The following is a 17,110-nucleotide window of genomic DNA, read 5'->3' as shown; positions in this document are numbered from 1 at the left end:
AGAGTCTCGACCATAAGGGACTAACTAATAACTATAGTAGGCGACAGGGCGAGGTGGCAATCGGGGTGGGGATCCCGCGCTAATCCGGTACAGGTGTACGGGGCGTCCCCTCGCCTCATACCCCGATTGCCATCTCAATCTAGGGATATTCCGATACTAATAAATACTAGTAGGTACTCGATACTTTTGATTCGATACCAAGTATTTATTGTATCGAATCAATTTTGCGATACATAATCGGTATCGAAACAAAAATACTTGGTATCGAATCGAATCAGCAAACGCATCATACAGAACTAAGAGAGCAAAAACGAGGCAAAAACAGTCAGCTAATCAGGTTACCGAGTTACCGGTATTCGTCGCGTGGCGGCGTGAGTGACGCGTTGTCTCGCGCTGGGCTAGCCGAATTCGTCCGACTTCAGCCGAGCCCGCCCGAGCCGAAAGCGAGAGAAGAAAACACCCGCACCCGCTCGCAAATCATCTCGCCATTCCGCCATTGTGAAAGTGTTAAGTGATTGTTTACAAGTAATTTTATTAATTGTAATCATCAAATTCATCGGTTTATTCCAATGTTATCATGGCACCACCAAAATCTATAATATGGACACATTTTACCAAAACAAACGAAACAATTGCAAAATGTAAACAGTGTTTTAAGTCTGTGAAGTATTGTGGGAATACGTCGAATTTATTCAAGCATTCTAAAACTCATGGAATTTCTGTGGACAAAGGCAAATTACAGAAAAAAGAAAATAATAAGTCCAACGAAAGGTAGGATTCTAAACTTTTCTTTTTTTTTGCGATTGCTTTCCTAAGATGTTAAATAAAAAATCCTACCTACTCCTACCTATTTTATTTGTATAAAAAATAGTTTTGCAGCAGTGGTACTGTGATTGTCTTGTCTATATATTAATAATATATGAATAATAATTGATGACCGGTGATGAGATATTTCCTTTGTATAAATACGATTTAAACAATTTAAGGTTATGTGTTTGTTTTTGTTAGTGTAATAGTGTTGTTAAATGGCGGTAGTGTTGGAGTTGGTATTATCGATACTTTGAAGATTATCGATCTATCAAGTGTTAATTTTTGTTATTATGTTTCAGTTCAAAAAATACAATAGTGTTGGCCAACTCAAGGCATTTAATGGAAGATGATCAACCCCAAGCATCAACATCGAAAATTTCAGAAGATCGTGATGATTGCTCTAGTGTAACCACATTAACAAGTATGGACTCGGAGACTGCAAGGGAGCTATGTCTGAGCAATTCAATAAAGAATGCGTTTGAACGAATTTCATCTAATAAAGGTAAATAAATAGATATTTAATTAAATATTAGCAAAATAATATTAATACATATAGAATTAGTGTTAAAGAAAAATATATAAATATTTAATTTAATATTACATGTATTAAAATTGAGTTTTATTTTTAGCTGGTGGTACGAAGTATAACAGAATTGTTCAAGCATTGATATTTTTTATCTGTCAAGATATGCGTCCATTTAATATAGTTGAAGGTGAAGGCTTTTTACGACTTGTAAAAGAACTGGAGCCTACTTTTAAAGTTCCTGGCGCAAAGTATTTAAAGAAAATGACTACCGAAAAGTACGAAGCTTGTATAACTATTTGTAAGTCCAAATTATCCAAGATAGACAATTTCTGTTTAACGCTGGACATATGGACAGAGACAATGAATGAAGTAGGATTCATGGGCGTCACCATACATTTTGTAGAAAATGGTCAAATGTGTATGTATTATCTTGCAACTCGTGCATTAAGAGAGCGACATACAGCTGAATACATATCGGAAAACCTGCTGGATATTTTGAAAAAATGGAATATTCCACTTACCAAAATTCGTGCTGCTGTATCAGATAATGCCAGTTCAATGTTGGCTGCCATACGAATGTCTTTAGGCGAAAAAAAACATTTACCGTGTTTTGCCCATACTATTAACCTTGTAGTTGAAGAGGCACTAAAGTTGCCCAGTGTTAAATCAGCTGTTATAAAAGTACGAGAAATTGTTAATTGGATAAAAAATAGTGTTGTGCAGTCGGATAAGCTACGAAAAATCCAAATGCGTAATAATGTTTCGGCAGGATCAGTTTTAAAACTTATTGCAGATGTAAGAACTAGGTGGAACTCAACTTTTTTTATGTTAGAGCGATTTCTAAAGTTAAGAATAGTAATATCAGAAATTGTAATTGAGAGTGTAGTGGCTCCAAATTTGCCAAGTGCAGTGGAAATGGAAACCTTGAATGAGCTTACAACTGTATTAAAGCCTTTTGAATATGTAACAAGAGAATCATCGGGCCAAAAGTATGTAACAATCTCCAAAATTATACCAATGCTTAATTGCTTAACTACAGAACTGAATAGTATCACTCCAAACTCCGCTATCGTTAAAGAATGTAAGGATGTTTTATTGAGAGAGCTGAAAAGGAGGTATGGGATGATTGAATTAAACGATCATGCAGCCATTGCAACAATTCTAGACCCAAGGTTTAAAAATCTGCATTTCCAAGACCCCTCTGCATGCGGAAGAGCTATTCAAAAACTTAGAACCATGGTTGTCGGACAACTAAGTAGCCCAAGTGAGTCAGAAGATGATGTCTCATCTACTGCACCACCTGAATACGATTTTTGGAAACATCATAAAGAGTTAGCACATGGGCACAAGAAGAAAAAAAAATCTCATCAGGGAGATGAAGTTTCTCTTTATTTATCAAATCCAGTAGTTTCTCTTAAAAGCAACCCATTTGCAGAATGGGATGACATGAAGTTGGTGTTTCCTTGTCTGTACAAGTATGCACAGCAATATTTAATTGTTGTTGCAACATCAGTTCCTAGCGAGTGCCTTTTTTCCAAAGCCGGTGCAACAATGACACAAACAAGAAACAGATTGTCTTCTAAATACCTTGAACAGTTACTGTTTTTGGGCAATCTTAATGCTGAAGAGTTTTTTGTTTAAATTATAATAAGCCTAATAAACATTTATAATAAATAAATCGTTTTTTTCGTCTCAATTTTCTTTAAATTATTATCCTTCAACGTTCATTGATAGCACCCTCAAAATAATAAAATAAAAGTTCCAAAAAGTATCGATATCAGTAAGTATCGATACTTGAGGAGTACTTATTTGTATAGTATCGAAAAAAGATTTGAGTATTATCGAAATGAGTAAGTATCGATACTTAGGTGGTATCGGAAAATCCCTATCTCAATCTGTTGCGTACTATAGGTAGGCCATCAGGCTCTATACTATAAAATTTTCAAACCCCTTTGCCATGAATACTGCGATCTCACGTGGTGGTAAGTGATGTAGTCTAATATTATGAAAGCGGGCTATGGAAGTTTCATTGAAACTTACTCCTGCTCGGTTTCTACGCGGCATCGTAACGGAACGCTAAATCGCTTGGTGGTAAGTAGCCACGGGTGTACTATTATTTATTTTGTGGCCACGGCAGAAGCCTCCACCGCACCAGACCAGAGACAATTTAGAATGTATAAATTCCAAAATTGTCCCTGCCGGGAATGGAACCCGCGACCTACGCATGGGACATAAGCTTACTACAGAATCATTAGTTTTTGGGTCAAGTTGTATAATTGCCTACAATAATTATTACTACTTATTAGCTAATATGAATGGAGGTATACGAAGTTAATCAATTAAAAAACATATCCGGTGGTAAAAGCTTTATTTAATATTTAGTTGAAGTAATTTTACAGACCATTTGGAGTCATAGACAATACTCTAATAAGCTTTATTCAAAACTATTTTTTGTCAAATACATATTATACAAGTGCAAGACTTTGCCCGCAGAGGACGAAAATCCGTCATCTTTTAGTATGTGTGTACATGTACCACTTTGTCACTGCAATCTGCATGTAACATAAATGTGTATGTCATTATGTTGTAGTTCACTTTGTCACTCCACTCTGTCACTACATGTTCCACAAGTGTTCGTACACGCCATGTCACTGATCAGGTCAAGAGAGTCCATCTCTGCCTTAGGCGACTGCGCCTCAGTGTGAGACATATCTGTATAATGTATGTATCACGTTGATTATAGTGTATGTATTATGTTGAATGTAATGTATGAATTACGATATGTTATAATAGTGTATATGTCACTTTATCGTTGCATGTACCACTTTGTCACTGCATGTACCACATAGTCCCTATGCCACTGATCGGGCGGCAAAGCAATATAATCCATCTCTGCCTTAGGCGACTGGGCCTCGGTGTCAGACATATCTGTATAATGTATATATCACATTGAATATAATGTTTGTATTACTTTGAGTGTAGTGTATGAATTACGATATGTGACAATAGTGTATACGTCATGTTTGTCATTGTATGTACCACTGTGTCACTGCATATACCACTTTGTCATTGTATGTACCAATTTGTCACTGCATGTACCACTTTGTCACTGCATGTACCACTTTGTCACAGCATGTACCACATTGTCACAGCATGTACCACTTTGTCACTGCATGTACCACAAGTGTTCGTACAAGCCATGGTCCGTATGTCACTGATCGGGCGGCTCGGCAAGAGAGTCCATCTCTGCCTCAGGCGACTGCGCCTCGGTGTGAGACATATCCGAGCTTGAAGGAGACTCAGAGTCGCTGCCAGTGTCCTCTTTCTGTAAAAGATGATAAAAAAGTTAGATTATTTACAAAAATAATAATTATCCTACTGAGGAATCAAGTGATTTGAGTTTAAATTTAGGCAATTTTTCACAAAACAAATTGATGGCCTTGTTTGTCCTTTACTAAAAATTCCTTATATTAGTTAAGCACAATCCAATACCAATAACCATTTGCCTTAGTCTTGTATAGGTATTTAGTGATTTACTCGGGTCAATGCCCCACCTACGACACGGCATTGACTCCGAGTGACCTACTTACGGAACATTCATTGATAGCGTGAGTCCGATGTTTCATTTGCATTATATCGTAAAATTTTACAAAATATAGGATTATAATTTTTTCCGCGTTTTTTTTTGTGGTATCACATCACTGATCATCAGTTCTATCACCTGTCTTTGTTTTTGCCAGCGTTCTGGTTACACCCTGTATATATAGATTTTTAGGTTAACTTTAATTACCTTTAAGGTGAAGGTGGTATATGCGGGCGGGCCGGTGTGGTACCTGCACGTGGCGGATGGTAGGGGCAACTTTGCCACGGGTTCCCTGCAAGCCACGCTACCTCTCAGGTCTCCGCAGGCCGCGAATAGTACCTGTAGGAAAAATGTTTATTTTTATCTAGCTAATGCACTGATCTATAAGCGCATTGATAGATCAGTCAGTCAGTTAGTCGCGTTGATTTCGAAACAAAATCATTTTTATTTTTTAAGTTTAACGCGATGTTTCAAGGTTTCTACTGATTTTCACGCCCCGACAACGAAACACCGAAAGGTTGACTAACGAACTAATCGTGCGGCAGCAGACCTCGTACTAACCTGGTGCCTGTCCTGCAATATGTGCTTCATACAATGCTTGGTGGCGGGTACAGTGTGTGCCGGACACCTCACTCCCCCCTCCACAAACGTGCAACGTCCTTGGGAGGGGATGTGTTGTCGGTTGGATATGTCGTTGATCTGCAAAAATATCATTTTTTAGGGTTCCGCACCTCAAAAGGAATCCTTATAGAATCACTTTGTTATCTGTCCGTCTGTCCGTCGTGTCTGTCAAGAAAACCTTTAGGGTACTTCCCGTTACAATGGCGTAACTCATAAGTGGTTAGTACTGTACCTTGGCCCGCTTCTGATGCAACTTCCTCGCCAGCACAGCGTCCACGCCGTGCTTGCGATGGTACCCCGCGTACGCGCGCAACTTGCGCAGCTGTCTGCGCTCGCGCACCGTCAGCGGCCCGCTGCGAGCCTGCGAGTTTATACTGCCTGGAAAAACATTATCGATATTATATAAAAGGAAAAGGTGACTGACTGACTGACTGACTGACTGACTGATCTATCAACGCACAGCTCAAACTACTGGACGGATCGCGCTGAAATTCGGCATGCAGATAGCTATTATGACGTAGGCATCCGCTAAGAAAGGATTTTTTTAAATTCAACCCCTTAAGGGGTAAAATGGGGGTTTGAAGTTTGTATGAAAGTCTGTCCGTTTTGAAGTGTCTATAAAGAAGTTTTGTAGTTAATATTTTTTTAACATTGATTTATTTTATTAAGCTCATATATTAAAATCTCATAGTTAAATATCAACCCTAGGGGTGTAAAATAGGGGTTTAAAATTTATGTAGTCCAAGCGGACGAAGTCGCGGGGCATAAGCTAGTAAAAATATAAATAAGAGCGCAGTGAGCGCAATTTTTTTCGCGAATAGAATAGATGGTTCGCGAATAGATAAAAAGAAAAGTGAATACATAATATTATGCCATGTATATTCATGAATGAATGAAAATTCTTTATTGTATGCCAAAATGACAGTAATAAAATATACTTAATTTAAAATTGCACAAAATAATACATCTTTTTTTTTGAAATAATAATAATAATAATAATAATAATAAATCATTTATTGTTCCAAAGCGTTGGTACAAGTATAAGAGTATTTTTCCGACATATTATCACGACAAAAGACTTTCTTAAGTAATAGGTTTATAATATTTAAATTTTAAATACGTATCTAGAATTAATTTCTTAGTAGGTCAGTAGGTAGGGGAATTTTTAACAGTTTATACTAGGTATTTAAACTTTAAATAGTACAAAATCATTATCATACTAACTAACTAATTAGTTACAACTTTACTACTTGGCTTAAAATTACCCTCGACCCCCAAACTAGGTTAACCCGTGTCATGGGGGTCAGTCTCTTCCCAGATATGCAATGACAAAAATTATTATTCTTACTTTAGAGTGTGTATGAGCGCGCGCGTGTTTCGGTGTATGGGTTTGTGTATGAGTGTGTGTTTGTGTGTGTGTTTGTGTGTGTATGTATGTGTGAGTGTGAATGAGTGTGTATATTCTTATTATATGTATGTATTACGAATTAGCTTTTCAGTAGCTTCATAAGTTAGGTTACTTAACATGTTCTTCAGTTTATTACTAAGTCCGTGTATATTAGTATGCGTAATTTTAAGTTTATTATTAATGGTTTAAAATAGAAATAGAAATAGTTTTTATTTGCTAGAATGTGGTTTTGCACGCGGACCTAGTGTCTTCAGTGGAAATATACTCACAATACTGTTCTTTGTCAGTCTGCAGCGATCTCACACACTACAGTCGGGCAGACTGCCCACCTGTCGTATGCACGCGGACAGTAGTGTCTCTACCACTAGAAACACTGGTGTCGCCTGTGCAATATAGTGCGTATATTCCCACGAATATTGTTCCTTCTCAGTCCGTAGCGATCTCACGTACTGTAGAGGGGCAGTCTGCCCATCTGTTGCGCACGGATTGTAGTTTCTCTAGTGGAATATACTCACAATATTGTTCTTTCACAGTCCGTTGTGATCTCACGCACTGCAATTGGGTAGTCTGCCTCTACCCAATCTGTTGTACATGGACTGTAGTATCTCTAGTGAAATATACTCACAATATTATTCTTTCTCATTCCGCAGCGACCTCACGTACTGTAGACGGGCAGGCTGCCCATGTTTCGCACGCGGACTGTAGTGTCTCTAATGGGAATATTACTTACAATACTATTATTTCTGAGTCCGCAGCGATCTCACGTAACGTGGCAGTCTGTCCGTCTATTGTATGCATGCGGACTGTAGTGTGATATATTCATAATACTGTTTTTTTCTGTCTATAGTGATCACTGATCACACATACTGTAGTTGGGCAGGCTGCCCATCTATCGCACGCGGACTGTAGTGTAGTGGAAATATACTCACAATACTGTTCTTTCTCAGTCCGCAGTGTTCTCACGTACTGTAGCCGGGCAGTCTGCAGTAAAACTCGTAGCCTGCCCATCTGTCGTATGTACGCGGATTGCAAAGATTTTAGTACGTTTTTCGCCTCGCTTACAGCTTCTTCAGCTGTATATACGCCTGCGCGCCTGAAATCATAGTCTTATATCAAGACTAGCTTATACTCGCGACTTCATCTGCATGGACTACACAAATTTCAAACCCCTATTTTACGCCATTAGGGGTTGAATTTTCAAAAATCCTTTCTTAGCGGATGTCTACTTCATAATAGCTATCTGCATGCCGAATTTCAGCCCAATTCGTCCAGTAAATTTGAATGATCAGTCAGCCAGTCAGCTTTTCCTTTTATATTTTGGCGGTTGCCACAATTGCAACTAGATGGCGCTATTCAATCGATAACATTTCATGACGTAGTCCCGAACAAATGTACCGCCAACAGTACTCGCACTAACGGAGTTTTCTGCAATCTGGAATATACATAGAAGTTTCAAGACACAACCGTCGGCCCAGCTGGCGCTACCGAGCACAACCAACCGCTCGGTGGGAGATCTCCCTTAAGAACGGTCGAGCCCTGCACATCGCTCGCGTACAAGGGGAGGCAGCTATGTCCAACAGTGGACATCCACAGGCTGATGATGATGATGATGATGATTATACCGAAAATAAGGCTTACCATAAAGGCTGCGACTCGCACGGCGCGTCCTCCGTGTCGTCGTGGTCGTGCCAGCGACAGTCGCTAGTAGAGCCCAAAGTGACACTGTCAGATTCGCTGTCGCTTGCGCTCGCGCATTCCATTATTGACGCTGACACCGTCGTGTTGACTGACGTCGCGTCGATTTCCTCTGTAAAATAGTCAAAGTCAAAATCAAAGTCACAGTCATTTATGCAAAACTAGGAGATACCATTCGTCTGCTACTACACTACAAAAATAATGTTTTTAGGGTTCCGTACCTCAAAAGGAAAAACGAAACCCTTATAGGATCACTTTGTCTGTCTGTCTGTCTGTCAAGAAACATACAGGGTACTTCCCGTTGACCTAGAATCATGAAATTTGGCAGGTAGGTAGATCTTATAGCTGACATTTGGGGAAAAATCTGAAAACCGTGAATTTGTGGTGACACCACACAAAAAATTAAATTGTGGTGATAAGCTAATAATTAGTATTTTCAATATTCTAAGTAAGATAACTATATCAAGTGGGGTATCATATGAAAGGTCTTCACCTGTGCATTCTAAAACAGATTTTTATTTATTTTTATGTATCATAGTTTTTGAATTATCCTGCAAAATGAACCCTCATTGCGCGAGCCTGACTCGCACTTGGCCGGTTTTTTAAATAAAAATAGCTAGCAAATGAGCAGGCGGGTCACCTGATGTGTCTATAATATAATGCCTTAAATATAAATAAATAAATAAAATAAAATATAAATAAATGTTTTATTTGCAAAATTGTGGGCATAACAAGTTAACAATAACACAACAGTCCCTTACACAATCGACTGTCACCGACAGTGTGCAAATATTTAGCTTGAATTTAATATTAACATAATTATACATTTATAATAGAAATCGAAAACTTTAGTCACTTAATTATACTCGTATATAATGTCAAACAGTATAATTACAAATTACTCAGTCAAATTATACAATATTATAGATTATAATTTTACGTGTTTTCGTCGTCTTCGCAAGTGCGTTCTAGGATACTTCAACCTTTTGACATTTGTGTCACGGGGAATTTGAGATTGTTGTTATTTTAATTTATTTATTTTTATGGAACAAACAGTTACAATTAGACCAGCCATACACGGACAGCTTGAAGCAGTCAGGATGGACTGCTTCAAGCTGCGACTACGTATTGAGTTACAGACTTCTACGCGAACCGCTCAAGCAGTTGCAACTGCTTGGGGCGGTTGGGCGGTCAAGCAGTCGCCAGGCATACACTGACTGCTCTCGCGCAGTTACCTCCGCCCGCGCTCCTCATTCCACGTCGCGCACGCTTCCCTCCCGCATTGAAATTGCTTGCAGCTTCAAGCTGTTGACTCTGACTGCTCGAGCGGTCCGTGTACGTTTGATCACTGGCTGACCGCTCGAGCAGTCCGTGTATGGCTGGTCTTACATGAATAAATAATTAGTGCATAATTATTTAAAACACTTATACCTAAACCAGTCTTCAATGAAAAAAAAAAACGTACTAGATGATGTCCGCGTGGATTTAGGTTTTTGAAACCCCGTGGGAACTCTTTGATTTTCCGGGATAAAAAGCCTTTAGTGCCCATTGGGATTTTGTCTCTATCACGTGTATGTGATTACGTAACAGAGGGAGAGCTCCCTGGCGCAGTGGGAAGCTCCAGGGAGCTCAGGGAGGTCGTCAACTTACCTTGATAACGATGTCAAATATGCTGCTCAGTATATTATGACATCAATATATACTGAGCATATTTTTAATAATAATTTGAACACATTTAAAAAACATATTTATCAAAATTTTGCATCTTCTCCACTTTAAGTATATTTTTCATAGTTAATTTTCTTGTATTTCTTTTTTCTGTGTTTTTATAAATTGTATCATATCAGTTAGTTAGTGCATATGTTTATTTAAGCATTGTTGTGTACACATATTAAGGGTTACCGCTTAGATCTTAATCTATTGTTTTTTATTTTTATTTGGTCCATTTATAGCTGAAACCTGTTTTGTAAGCCTTTATAATAAAATAAAATAAATAAATCAATCAATATCCCCGTCGCTTCTTCTTTCCACGGATAGGGTGTAGTGATGGACCTCTTAGAGATGGGTGTCAAACAGTTTTGGCATGGGTGTGAAATACTCACTGAAGGGGTCGACCGCGTGGGTGGCGACTTGCTCTTGGTCGGCGGGGTCACTTACAACTGACACTGAAGATGCGCAAGACGTGGTTCGAGTGCGTTCTGGGCTGTGAAAACAAGACATGCCAGTACATATTAGTAGTCAGCTGTGATAGCCTCCTAGCCTAGCTGTGTGTGTGTGTGTAAGATCCTGTATTGTGTTTTTTCAATGTTTACTTTGTGTTGTGTGCAATAAAGTGTCAATAAATAAAAAATAAAATAAAATAGCCTAGTGGTTAGGACGTCCGCCTTCTAATCGGAGGTCGGGGGTTCGATCCTATTACAATGTAAAGGATTATTTAAATGATAAAAACCGGCCAAGTCAAGCTCGCGCAATGAGGGTTCCGTACTACAGTCGTATTCTTGGATGCACAGGTGAAGACCTTTCATATGATACCCCACTTGATATAGTCACTCACTTCGAAAGTTGAAAATACTAATTATTAGTTCATGACCACAATTTAATTTTTTTGTGTGTGATCTAACCCTAAATGCACGGTTTTCAGATTTTTCCCAAATGTCAGCTATAAGATCTACCTACCTGCCAAATTTCATGATTCTAGGTCAACGGGAAGTACCCTGTAGGTTTCTTGACAGACAGACGGACAGACAGACAGACACAGACAGACAGACAGACAGACAGACAGACAACAAAGTGATCCTATAAGGGTTCCGTTTTTCCAGTTGAGGTACGGAACCCTAAAAAGCTTGGGAATGAGTCGCTTAACAGCCTTGTGATAGTTCTAATAAGTTAAAGTAGTTTTGTAAAGTGGTGATAATAAAAAGAATACCCGGCTGATTTAGTTGTTAAATTATTTCTCTCTCAAATTATTTCTTCTTCGGGCTCACCCTCAGGCGGAGCTTCGCGCTGGCCAACCTACCCGGTGACGCTGTAGCGGCCAGTAGGGCCTATGCACAACAGCGTGCAGGTCTTAGAGGCATAAATGCACTGCTTACCCCAGTTGTAATAGCTCAATGCAAATTTTACATTATGACCTGCCAGTAAACAGTGGCCCTACCGCGGTTGTTTGACAGCTACAATGTCACGATCGCTATCATCTCTGATTGGCTAATGCTCGCTCACTATTGGCCACAATGCATTGTTGCAACAAGAATAGCACAAATTCAGCCAATCAGAACAATTGAGATTGTAATAATGATTGATGCAGGTTTTAGACAATCGCCCAGCTGGTTCCTACCTAACTAATGCCTACCCTGTGCACGCCACTGCCTATGCAGCATAGTTTTTTTTTTTTTATTTAAAAAAAAAAAAAAAAAAAAGAATATTAGCCATATTAAATGACTAATATTCCCCTTTCCTCTCCAATTAAGCGTCAGGCTTGTGCTAGGAGTAGGTACGACAATAGTGCAACGGGCGGGGTTTGAACCGTCGACCTTTTGGTTTTCAGTCCACTCCTATACCGGTTGAGCTATTGAGGCTCTGTTAATCCGAAACAACACACAACCTAGAACTGCTTACCGTACATAATGTTGCAACTGGTTCAAAAGTGTTTCGGTGGTGGTGACGGGCGGTGGGGGGGCGGCGCTGCGTTGTCGCGAGTGTAACGCCGCGCGCGCATGCTCGAAACATAACCTGAAACCATAAACAATTATTATCTATATATATGTAAAGAAAACCACTTTACCCATGGACACCTATTCAGTGCTTTTCTTTAATTTATTACTTTGTCTTTGGTGCATAAAAGACATATCCTGAAGTCTGTGGACTTAGCTTGTCAAATGTCACTACAGACAGACACAATTGAATCGGAAGTTTTGTCGGTGTTTTGAAGTAAACGGATATTTTTGTGTTTATAATTAGAAAGATTAATTGTTAAAACCGTAAATAAAGGCTTTAAATGTTGTTTCTGTAGTTGTATAGAAACGCAATTAAGTCTTGGTTTCATTCCCCGAATCCACTCAAGAATAAAATAACATTATATATATAAAAGGAAAAGGTGACTGACTGACTGAATGACTGACTGACTGACTGACTGACTGACTGACTGACTGACTGATCTATCAACGCACAGCTCAAACTACTTGACGGATCGGGCTGAAATTTGGCATGCAGATAGCTATTATGACGTAGGCATCCGCTAAGAAAGGATTTTTGAAAATTCAACTCCTAAGGGGGTGAAATAGGGTTTTGAAATTTTGTAGTCCACGCGGACGAAGTCGCGAGCATAAGCTAGTCTAAATATATAAAAGGAAAAGGTGACTGACTGACTGACTGATCTATCAACGCACAGCTCAAACTACGGGTCGGATCGGGCTGAAATTTGGCATGCAGATAGCTATTATGACGTAGGCATCGCTAAGAAAGGATTTTTGAAAATTCAACCCCTAAGGGGGTGAAATAGGTGTTTGAAATTTGTGTAGTCCACGCGGACGAAGTCGCGAGCATAAGCTAGTTTACGATACGATGCTGTGTAGAAACCAAAGGCAGGGCCGGGATCCCACCCACTTTTTCCATCTTTACATGGATGTGAAACAAAAAGCACCCACTTTTTCCATCTGTACATGGATGTGAAACAAAAAGCACCCACTTTTTCCATCTTTACATGGATGTGAAACAAAAAGCACCCACTTTTATCGGTCTCTTACCCAGGATCTTTGTCAGAAGGAGCAGGCTCCTTGCACCTCGCGCCGGATGACGTCAGATGCTCGCATTGCTTGCACGGTACCGTGACGTCATTCAGTATGTGCCTTGTGCAGTACAACCTGTCTGTTACCGCGCATTCATACCCCTTGTATAGTTTCTTAACCCATTCATTCCAGTAGCTTTATCTCCTTCACACACTCTTGTTACCTCACACATGGGTGTCAAAGGAAAAGCACCCACTTTCTTCATCTTTACATGGGTGTCAAAGGAAAAGCACCCACATTTTCCATCTTTATATGGATGTGAAACAAAAAGCACCCACTTTTATCGGTCTCTTACCCGGGATCTTTATCAGAAGGAGCAGGCTCGTTGCACCTCGCGCCGGATGACGTCAGATGCTCGCATTGCTTATACGGCGCCGTGACGTCATTCAGTATATGCCTTGCGCAGTACAGCCTGTCGGTTACCACTGGCAGCACGCATTCGTAACCCTTGTGTGCGCATATGCGTGAGCGAGAGACGATTTCTTTTTGTAACTGAAAAAAAAAATTATGGTTACCCACACCCATATTCACAATCTAAGTATTTAAAAGGAGAAGGTGACTGACTGACTGATCTATCAACGCACAGCTCAAACTACTGGACGGATCGGGCTGAAATTTGGCATGCAGATAGCTATTATGACGTAGGCATCCGCTACGAAAGGATTTTTGAAAATTCAACCCCTGAGGGGGGAAATAGGGTTTGAAATTTGTGTAGTCCACGCGGACGAAGTCGCGAGCATAAACTAGTCATTACTATGAGGTCATAGTGCACTCAATCTTCTTTAAAGTCGGACTAAACACATCATCAACCGATAGACGTCCACTGCTGGACATAGGTCTCTTGTAGGGACTTTCCCACGCCACGGTCTTGCGCCGCCGCCATCCAGCGGCTCCCTGCGACTCGTCTGATGTCGTCCGTCCACCTAGTGGGGGGTCTTCCTACGCTGCGTCTTCCGATGTGAGGTCGTCATTTCAGCACCTTGGGACCCCAACGTCTTGGGACTCACGTGGGAAGGACGTGTGCCAGTGCGGCGTGTGGTGGGATTGTTAAGCAACGTTGACCCAAGTCGGTAACTGGATGGGTGACAGACTTTAGAGGTCCGAATTTAGGCTTTTCGTTTCCTCCGTACCTCAGAGCCGTCAGTCCCGGTTATTATCACTAAAATCTGATAGCAACTGTAAAACCTAAGAGTCGAATTCTCGTTCTCACAGGGCGAGATCTATAGAGCGGACTCTGACTTAGCTTAGACTTAAAGACAGGGTTAAAACGAGACAGAGCTATATCTCTCACATAAATCTGTCTCGTTTTAACTCAATCTAAGTCTGAGCAAAGTCAAAGTGCGCTCTATAGATCTCAGCCTTATAGTGAGTTGTACGCTGAAGGATCTGGGAACCAGTGGCGTCCACATACATTTAAGCCAGGGTAGGCAGGGTAGGGCAGGGTAGGGCAGGGTAGGTAAGGTAGGGTTAGGTAGAACCCAGTTTACTGGCAGGTCATCATGAAAAATATGCTGAGCTATTACAACTGGGGTACGCAGTGCATGTATGCCTCTATGACCTGCACGCCACAGCTGGGAACCCACCACATTATTATCCCAAGAGAACTCCTGCCATTATAGAATTAATGGAAAGGGGTCACGACCCTCAGCAATGAGGAACCCATATTATAAATGCAAAAGTGTGTTTGTTTGTTGGTTTGTCCTTCAATCACGTCGCAACGAAGCAACGGATCGACGCGAATTTTTGCATGGGTATTGTTAAAGGCCTGGAGAGTGACATAGGCTACTTTTTATCCCAAAATCCGTGGGATATTCGGATGTTTGTTACTCAATCACGCAAAAACTACTGGACAGATTTGGATGAAATTTGGAATGGAGATAGATTATACCCTGGATTAACACATAGGCTACTTTTTATCCCGGAAATTCAAAGAGTTCCCACGGGATTTTTAAAAACCTAAATCCACGCGTACGAAGTCGCGGGCATCAGCTAGTACGACCATAAAGCAGAAATACCTGTGCTCTAAGCCGTTCCTCCTCCTGTTTCTTCGCCAGCTCAGGGTCTGGCTGCTTGGTGGGCTTCACCACATTGGTGACGCGGATGGAAGAAGACCTGGCTCCGTGGCTGAGCATCCTGATCTTCGGGAGATGGAGGACCTTGCGTGGCTGTGACATGTCTACGTCTTCTGGTGAGGAGTTAACTGGAAACAAAAATAAAAGCTTTTTCAGATACAAGTTAGCCCTTGACTGCAATCTCACCTGGTGGTAAGTGACGATGCAGTTTAAGATGGAAGCGGGCTAACCTGGAAGGGGTATGGCGCTGTTTCGCGAATTCACGAAACTTTTGTGAACACATTTTAATTATTTTTTTGTGATGTAACCACAAATTCACGGTTTTCGAATTTATTCCTTTGCTTGTGCTATAAAATCTACCTATCTACCAAATTTCATGATTCTAGGTAAACGGGAAGTACCCTATAGGTTTTCTTGACAGACACGACGGACAGACAGACAACAAAGTGATCCTATAAGGGTTCCTTTTCCTTTTGAGGTACGGAACCCTAAAAATCGATAATTTATGGTCCCTACTAAATCCCTAGTAACATTTTGAGCCCTTACGTTGGCACACCTGAGTTCTGAGACCAAAATATTCGAAATAACTACTTATTAATATTATTTTTGAAAAATAAAACCTAAATAATTTACAGCACCTACTTAAATTATTTTACTTACGTTCGGATATTCTAATATTATGTGTTTGCAGATGTTCAGAATTATCTTTTTGAATTGGAAACATCACTTCACTTGCCTTTTCATTCAATAATCTATGCAATTTTAATTGCTAAGAATCAATTTAATTATTATTGTAGGTAACCGAGTGTATTTTTTGAGAAAGCGATCACTTTTATTTCGCGACGAGGTGGAAAATGGAAATCCACGTACGCAAATTAAATACCTATCGCTAACTACGCAAAAAATAATGAGGCGCGCGAAAATTCATTAGCAAATTGTCAAATCATTTCTTGTTTATTTACTAATTACTTTGAATAAAGTGATCTGTAATTATGATCATAACAATGAGAATATAAAAAAAAATACGCATTTATGAGTAGTGAGTTAAAGTTTAATTCATCATAAGACAATTTTCTAAGAAATAAATAATAAGGTGTATTGTAAACAGTGGTGGGTCGGCCATTTGCACCGTGTGACAGAGTCTTTAGGTCGGTATAATTAAAGTCGATTTTCTAGCATGAAAAGTTAGTTAAAACACTTGAAAATATTATCAAACTGAAGCGCAACATCTAATTAACAAAATAAAACGTAGTAATGAAGTGAAATGTACCTGGATTTATTGCAGATCTTCATTCTGTCACCGGAGTCCTCACTGTGAAATCACCAAAAATCTACAATGGCGGCCGTTTGACCGTGTCTACGAAGCTATACAAAAAGTGACGAAATTTTATACATAACATTTCATAAAACTGATGATAGTGAAAAACCTAATTTTTATTTTAGTTTTCAGTTTGTAAATAGTTTAGGTGTTGTGAATTCGATATGTTATTCAACAAATTGTAAATTACTCAAATGTTAACGTGGTTCGTATCCGTTTCTCGCTGTCATAGCGCCGTCCCTTTCCCACTCACGCACATAGACGGAGCGCAGCTCTCTGTCGTGCTCTTCCGT

At 39.8% G+C, this 17,110-nt stretch overlaps 2 protein-coding genes across 3 annotated transcripts; one reads left to right on the top strand and one right to left on the bottom strand.

The window, feature by feature from the left end:
* Positions 1–145: 145 nt before the first annotated feature.
* Positions 146–3,094, top strand: LOC117994685 (E3 SUMO-protein ligase ZBED1-like). Its single transcript, XM_034982642.2, has 3 exons — positions 146–771; positions 1,110–1,312; positions 1,440–3,094. Exons 1-3 carry the CDS (start codon positions 578–580, stop codon positions 2,975–2,977), a joined length of 1,935 nt encoding a protein of 644 aa, XP_034838533.1. The 5' UTR covers positions 146–577; the 3' UTR covers positions 2,978–3,094.
* Positions 3,095–3,914: 820 nt separating this feature from the next.
* On the bottom strand, positions 3,915–16,912 carry dgt1 (dim gamma-tubulin 1). 2 transcript variants are annotated; one of them, XM_069507966.1, is made up of 11 exons: positions 16,770–16,912; positions 15,443–15,627; positions 13,723–13,919; positions 12,259–12,372; positions 10,746–10,846; positions 8,587–8,755; positions 7,878–8,041; positions 5,773–5,918; positions 5,481–5,618; positions 5,127–5,258; positions 3,915–4,661 (listed from the first exon to the last, which is right to left on the bottom strand). In XM_069507966.1, the coding sequence occupies exons 2-11, from the start codon at positions 15,599–15,601 to the stop codon at positions 4,548–4,550; spliced, it is 1,434 nt and encodes a 477-aa protein (XP_069364067.1). In that variant the 5' UTR covers positions 15,602–15,627; positions 16,770–16,912; the 3' UTR covers positions 3,915–4,547. The 2 variants fall into 2 exon arrangements, with proteins under 2 accessions (XP_069364067.1, XP_034838540.1); XM_034982649.2 differs by lacking the exon at positions 16,770–16,912 and adding an exon at positions 16,160–16,391.
* Positions 16,913–17,110: the final 198 nt, after the last annotated feature.

Source organism: Maniola hyperantus, chromosome 27, assembly GCF_902806685.2.
Source record: "Maniola hyperantus chromosome 27, iAphHyp1.2, whole genome shotgun sequence".
Taxonomy (NCBI): Eukaryota; Metazoa; Arthropoda; class Insecta; order Lepidoptera; family Nymphalidae; genus Maniola; species Maniola hyperantus.
This window is presented reverse-complemented; position numbering and strand designations above follow the sequence as displayed.

Bases quoted from the DNA above. Each gene is read 5' to 3' on its own strand.
- LOC117994685 (XM_034982642.2), top strand. From the start codon at position 578: ATGGCACCACCAAAATCTATAATATGGACACATTTTACCAAAACAAAC. The intron at 772-1,109 runs GTAGGATTCTAA...ATTATGTTTCAG, and splicing joins AATAATAAGTCCAACGAAAG to TTCAAAAAATACAATAGTGT. The intron at 1,313-1,439 runs GTAAATAAATAG...TTTTATTTTTAG, and splicing joins ACGAATTTCATCTAATAAAG to CTGGTGGTACGAAGTATAAC.
- dgt1 (XM_034982649.2), bottom strand. From the start codon at position 16,223: ATGTTTCCAATTCAAAAAGATAATTCTGAACATCTGCAAACACATAAT. The intron at 12,373-13,722 runs GTAAGAGACCGA...TTATGGTTTCAG, and splicing joins CCTTCTGATAAAGATCCCGG to GTTATGTTTCGAGCATGCGC. The intron at 5,259-5,480 runs GTTAGTACGAGG...TTTTTCCTACAG, and splicing joins TATTGCAGGACAGGCACCAG to GTACTATTCGCGGCCTGCGG.